Genomic DNA, 5,623 nt, shown 5'->3' with positions numbered 1-5,623 from the left:
TAACCTGTGATAAACTCATGTTACCTGTCTTAAGGCAGCAGACATATATTTTGTGTTTCTTACCTCTACATGTTGTTATGCTTGAAAATCGTGAAACAAATTGGCTAAGGATGACATAAAGCTTATAGACACGGACAAGTCACTACTGACATGGACTCTCTCTAACACACATTCATTCACTGCCCCCAAAGCAAGTCTGCACTCGGGTTTTCTGGGACTCAGAGCCAAAGGCATGTCAATATCCAATAAATAAAACCTGGTATATAATCTACAATACAAAACACAGCCTTTCCACTTTTTAGCTAATCTTTGTGACTATCCTTAGAACTGTAGAGAGCGGGCTCAGGTTGTATTTAGTAAATTTACTTGTAGTTTTTTCCAAGCCTTTGAAAGCTAGTCAAGAAATCATGAATATGATAGTTTTGGCAGTGACTACTTTCATTTTTAGAGGAATCTTGGGTTTTAAAAAAGTTGATCGCAACAGTTCCCAACTCTGCTCGGTTTGCCCAGATAGTTCCTCCAACGGCAGAACTCCTTTTCTTCAAGCAAACCTCAGGGCAAGCTCCAGCACTACACATTTTCCTGCTGCCCTCTTCTCATGCTTTACTTTTGTTACTAGGGCTTAATCCACACTTTTCACCTATTCTATTTTGCTGATTTATTACTGCCTCAGTTACTCTTCTCTCTTGCTGGGACAAAATATCTGGCACCCAAAATAGGAAAGGTTAATTTAGCTCATAGTTTGTGGCAATTTCAGTCCACACTCAGGTGGCTCCAAGGCAGAGTGGCACATGGCAGAGGGCAGCAGTTCTTGGCACCGGAAAACAGTGAGAGCAAAAAGGCAAGCACAGCAGAGGCGGCGGCGGTAGATGCAGCAGAGGCGGCAAAGAGCAAGCCTTTCTCCCTTCCTCTGGTTGTACAGGCTACCTGCCCTAGGGGGGTGTAGCACTCACATCCATAACTCCCACATTGGGTCATGAATTAAACTCTAGAAGTCTGCCCCATGACTTCTTGAGGCTTAGGAGGGACTAGACCCAAACCATTAACAGTTACAAATTAAAGCAAAAAAGATGTAAGTGATTAATTCACGTTTTTGCATTACACTAAAGAAAAATCAACAACATTTTTGTTTTTAAATACAATTCACTTGGGCTGGGGATATAGCTCAGCAGTCTAGGCACCTGCCTGGCAAGTGCAAGGACCCAGGTTTGATCTCCAGTACCACACACTGTGCTGGCCCTAGAACCCTCAGTGTACCATGCTGGCCACTAAAACTGGGCCTGGTGGCATATGCCTGTAATCCCAGCACTGGGGAGGCTGAGATAGGTGGATTACTATGAGTATAAACTGCATAGTGAGACCCTGTATCCAATAAATAAATAAAAAGTTCATTTAAATATAATTCAACTATTCATTTAATATCTGTGTTCTGTTAAAGAACCAATTAATGGTTACCTTTACCTAAATGAATTAAGGACTAAAAGCTACTCTTGTATTGATCAATACGATTCAGCCAAGCATTTGGATTTTTACTTTCAACACTTTCTAGGAAAATAAAAGTTGAACCACTACTAGTGCCTGTCCCTTCCTCCCTTCCTCCCTTCCTTCCTTCTCTTTCTTTCCCTCACGGGTTATCAAGGACAACAAGCTATCAAGTCTGTAATACTGGGGCTGGAGAGATGGCTCAGTGGTCTAAAGCAGCTACTTGGAACAAGCTTGGCAAAGCACAAGGACCGTGGTTCGATCCTTCAGCACCACATGCCAGCCAGCCTCGCCCCCTGGTGGGCTGAGCTGGCCACACACACATACACAATAAATAAATGTAATAAATAAATAAATAATTAAAAAAAAAAAAAAGTCTGTAATACTCCTGATGTGATTGCCTTGTGGGTGAAGGAAGAGGAACTGGTTCTACAGTGGCGGCTGGGTGGCGAGATGTGGGGTCTTACAAGGGTTGAACCTAGTTCTTAAATGGAACAGCCACACTTACCACCTCTTTTTCTGTGATGATATGAGAAACCTAGCCAACCCTTTCTGATAACAACAGGCTGTAGAAAAGCTTTTCCCTGAGGGAAGGAATGCTAGACCATGACAGGACTGAACAACAGGTGTCCTTTTCACCTCTTCCATAATCTCAATGGCTGTCTCCTTTTTAAAAATGCCAGGTAAGGCTGGCCCAATAGCTCAGCGTACTGAAGTGCCTGCTTAGGCAGAGCACAGTGACTGGGGTTCGATACCCAGTGGGCCCTGCCCCTGTGGCATGCTGAATGAGACTAGGCGTGGTGGCGTGCACCTGTAATCCCAGCACTTGGGAGGCTGAAAACAGGTGGATCACTTCGAGCCCAATCTATGTAGTGAGACCCTATCCACCCTGTACTAAATACACTAAAAAAAAAAAAAAAAGAAAAAAAGAAAATCTCTACAAAGAATTATACTAAATGACAACAGAGACATGTAACACAGCCCTTAGCATAAACAGGAAAAAAGAGAACTGACACAAGTAGCACGAGCACCACACAAATACAGTCTGTGCTCTCATCTGTACTTAAAAGGTAAAAGTATGAAGGGGACCATACACAGACGCACAGCTGCTTTTCTAAAGTGCTACGTCACTTGACCACAGCTATAAATTAGAGGTCCCAAAACTGTCCAAAGACTGACTTTTGACATCTATCACCAGCAACGAGGCGGTCTACCTTCTTAATGACACAGATACACAAGTATACACACACACACACACACACAAACACACACACACACTTAGGGAGAGACCTGGCCTATCTGCGCTCGTCACACTGACACCGTTTCTTGCCCCAAGCAGTCATCTTGATTTGGAAACCAGCCGGTGGTTTCTTTGCTCCTTCCACTCACACTCACGCCCTGAGCCTGCTGCGCAGCTTACAGGAGTCACTGAAGCGTCGTCCTCCTCATCTCTGCTGCTGTATGCATGGGGGCCGAGGGTGGGGATGAGCTCCGAGGGCCCCGACGTCTCCTTCAAGTGCTGCAGGTAGTCATAGTCATCATCAAAAAACACTCCATACTTCCTCTGCTCTGCGCGCCTTTCTTCGTCATTTACCTTGGGTTAGAAGCGAAATGGAATCAGTGCCCTTCCACAAATAAGGCCTGGGAATTGTACAGTGAGAACAACGTTCACAGCAGGAGGCAGATGACACAGGAGAACAATGAGACAAAGAGTCTTGACAAAATCAGAGCACCACATAAAATGAAAATTGAATAAAAACTAGCCAGGTATTGTGGCAGAAGCCTGAAGTCCGAGAACCTGGGAAGCTGGAAGGAGGATCATTTGAGCTCACAAGTTTGAGACCGACGTGGACAACACAGTGAGATCTTATCTCAAAAAGAAATAAAAGCTTTCCCTTTAGGAACAAAAGCAATTCCTCCTACCAGACATCTCTCTGCAATAATTCAAGTTCAAAATTAACTTGCACTAGCATGTGTTTGGAAGATTAGAAGACTTGCGGGCTGTGAAAGGGAAGCATGCTTTTGTGTTCAGAAGAAGATTCAATGCACAAGAAGACTGGTGTTACTGAAAGGTAAATGCAGCTGATGTCCTCCATCACTTTCTTCTTTACTATCCACTTGGGGAGGACTGTGAATTGAATAAACTCAGGACCTGGTACTTCCCAGGCAGGTGCGTTGCCACTGAGCTGTATTCCTGGCCCTTATTTTATCCACTTTAACAGGTGAAATCAATCTTTACAAAGTTCCCTGGCATTTTCTAAAGCCCATCTGTAAGTGCAGATGTTTTGTATTTCATGAGATGAACTATCAGGGGGCACAATGCAAGTCTAAGAAGAGTTTATGAAATGGCAGGATTTTAGGGAAAGCAGAACACATGGTTGTTCCCCAAGTAACATCACGCAACATCGTAGCCAGTGGTTCCCTGAATATGTACCATTATTCCACCAGATGCATTCATTTAAAAGTCTCACATAAAGAAGCTTTATCCTCCCAATCAAAACACACATGCACAGTATACATCAGCCCATGTACTAAAATGTGAGTCATGGAGCATCCCCTAACCTTTATTCCCCGTTATCTCAGAATAACACCTAGCTAACAATTTAAAACTACTACTAAATTTAGTTTAAAGCTTACCTAAAAGGTACGAATAATAAAGCGCTAGGGAGTATGCCTTACTGTATACAGCATATCCCGGGTCTGATCCTAAGCATTAAAAAAACAAACAAAAAACCAAAACAAAACCTACCAAGAGTTCAGCTGCAAAGCTAAGAACAGAACTTACTTTCTGTGTGGGCAACAGAACCCTCTGGGGCGCAGTTTCATCGGCTGCTAAAGGATCTCGCTGGCTCCGGTGGACCAGGTGGAAAGACACAGCTTTCTTCTTCTCTATAAAAGGCTTTTTCTTCCTGTGAGGCTTTAAAGGAAAGGGACCAGAACAAGTCATTAAAACAGAACCAGAGTTTATTGGGCAATGCCACAGTTCTCACATGCACCTTTAACATATCAAGCGAAGAGTCCACAGACTCCCCAAATCTACAAGTCCACGGCAGACAACACAGGCTGCGCTAAAAATCCTCACTTACCCTTCTCTAGGCAAACCTAAATTTGACCCCGATACCGCCCAGACTTTTACGGAGCTGGGAACACAGCAGTGAGGAGGAGGTCAGGGAGGGTCTTTGTTCTTGGCGAGCAAATCACAAAGACTATTGTAGGAAAAAGAAATTAAACACAACGATGTACAAGTGACTTGAAGAGTTTCTTTAGCCTGGCTGCCCTGGGAAGGTCCCTAACTGGGACCAGAAAGACCAGGAGCCTGCCACAAGGCACTCGAGTGGACAGCTCGGACAGGTTCAACCTTTCATCTATCAACGAGTAAGTAAAGCCACGAGAGGACTAGCTACTCTCTGTTCCCGTCCCTATCATTTCGCTCCAACAAACCAGCAGAGCGGTCTCACTTTTGGCCCGACCTTATTCTCGCACAAACTGTTTCCCAAAGCAGAGAGGCAGACGAGCGCGGCTCAACGCCGGCAATGACCGGCCAAGCCCGTGCTGGAGCGCTGGTGCCGGCGTCACAGGCTGGAGTTCAGCGGAGCCCCGCGGAGCTGCAGGCCTCTGAGGGCGCAGGGGAGGCCACTCCTCCGGCCCAGAGGAGGGTGATGAGGCGCCACAGTGGAAGCCAGCGGCATAAGCCAGCCACGGACATTACCGGGTCCGGTCCCATCTCTGCAAAACATCAGCTCCCCGCGGCAGAAGCACCCCACGCTTGCTCACCATGCTGCTGCCGAGCGGCGCTCAGCCACACGAGGAGCGGCGAGTCCTCCCTGCAAACCCCGGGGAGCCCCGCCGCGTCCCTAGGCCTCTCTGCACGTGCGGCCGCCAGTTCCGGGCTGTACGTCACGCAGCAGCCCTTGAAAACCGACCAATCCCGGGGAAACAGCCGAGCTGAGACTGGAAGTGACGTCAGTACTCTAGTCTCAAAGATCGCGAGAACCACTGGAAGGCGGGGCGGGGGGGTGCCTTGGGAACTGAAGTTTTCTACCCGGAAGTGAGTCGCTGGGGCCCGAACGGAGTGTTGCTGCTGCTTGTGGACCAGCTTCAGCGTTCTTCCCCGAGATCGGGGACTAACGTTAACCTCTCC

The 5,623-nt window shown here is 46.6% G+C and overlaps 1 protein-coding gene across 1 annotated transcript in view; it reads right to left on the bottom strand.

Annotated features, from left to right (window-relative positions):
- Positions 1 to 5,396, bottom strand: part of Ltv1 (LTV1 ribosome biogenesis factor) — a 14,300-nt gene extending 8,904 nt beyond the window's left edge. Inside the window, exons 1-3 of the mRNA XM_023712205.1 lie at positions 5,257 to 5,396; positions 4,268 to 4,399; positions 2,903 to 3,076 (exon numbers count right to left, since the gene is read on the bottom strand). Coding sequence (XP_023567973.1) covers positions 2,903 to 3,076; positions 4,268 to 4,399; positions 5,257 to 5,259 — 309 coding nt within the window. The 5' untranslated portion in view covers positions 5,260 to 5,396. The remainder of the gene's footprint in view (positions 1 to 2,902; positions 3,077 to 4,267; positions 4,400 to 5,256) is intronic.
- Positions 5,397 to 5,623: the final 227 nt, after the last annotated feature.

Source organism: Octodon degus, unplaced genomic scaffold (genome assembly GCF_000260255.1).
Source record: "Octodon degus isolate 3935 unplaced genomic scaffold, OctDeg1.0 scaffold00024, whole genome shotgun sequence".
Lineage (NCBI taxonomy): Eukaryota > Metazoa > Chordata > Mammalia > Rodentia > Octodontidae > Octodon > Octodon degus.
This window is presented reverse-complemented; position numbering and strand designations above follow the sequence as displayed.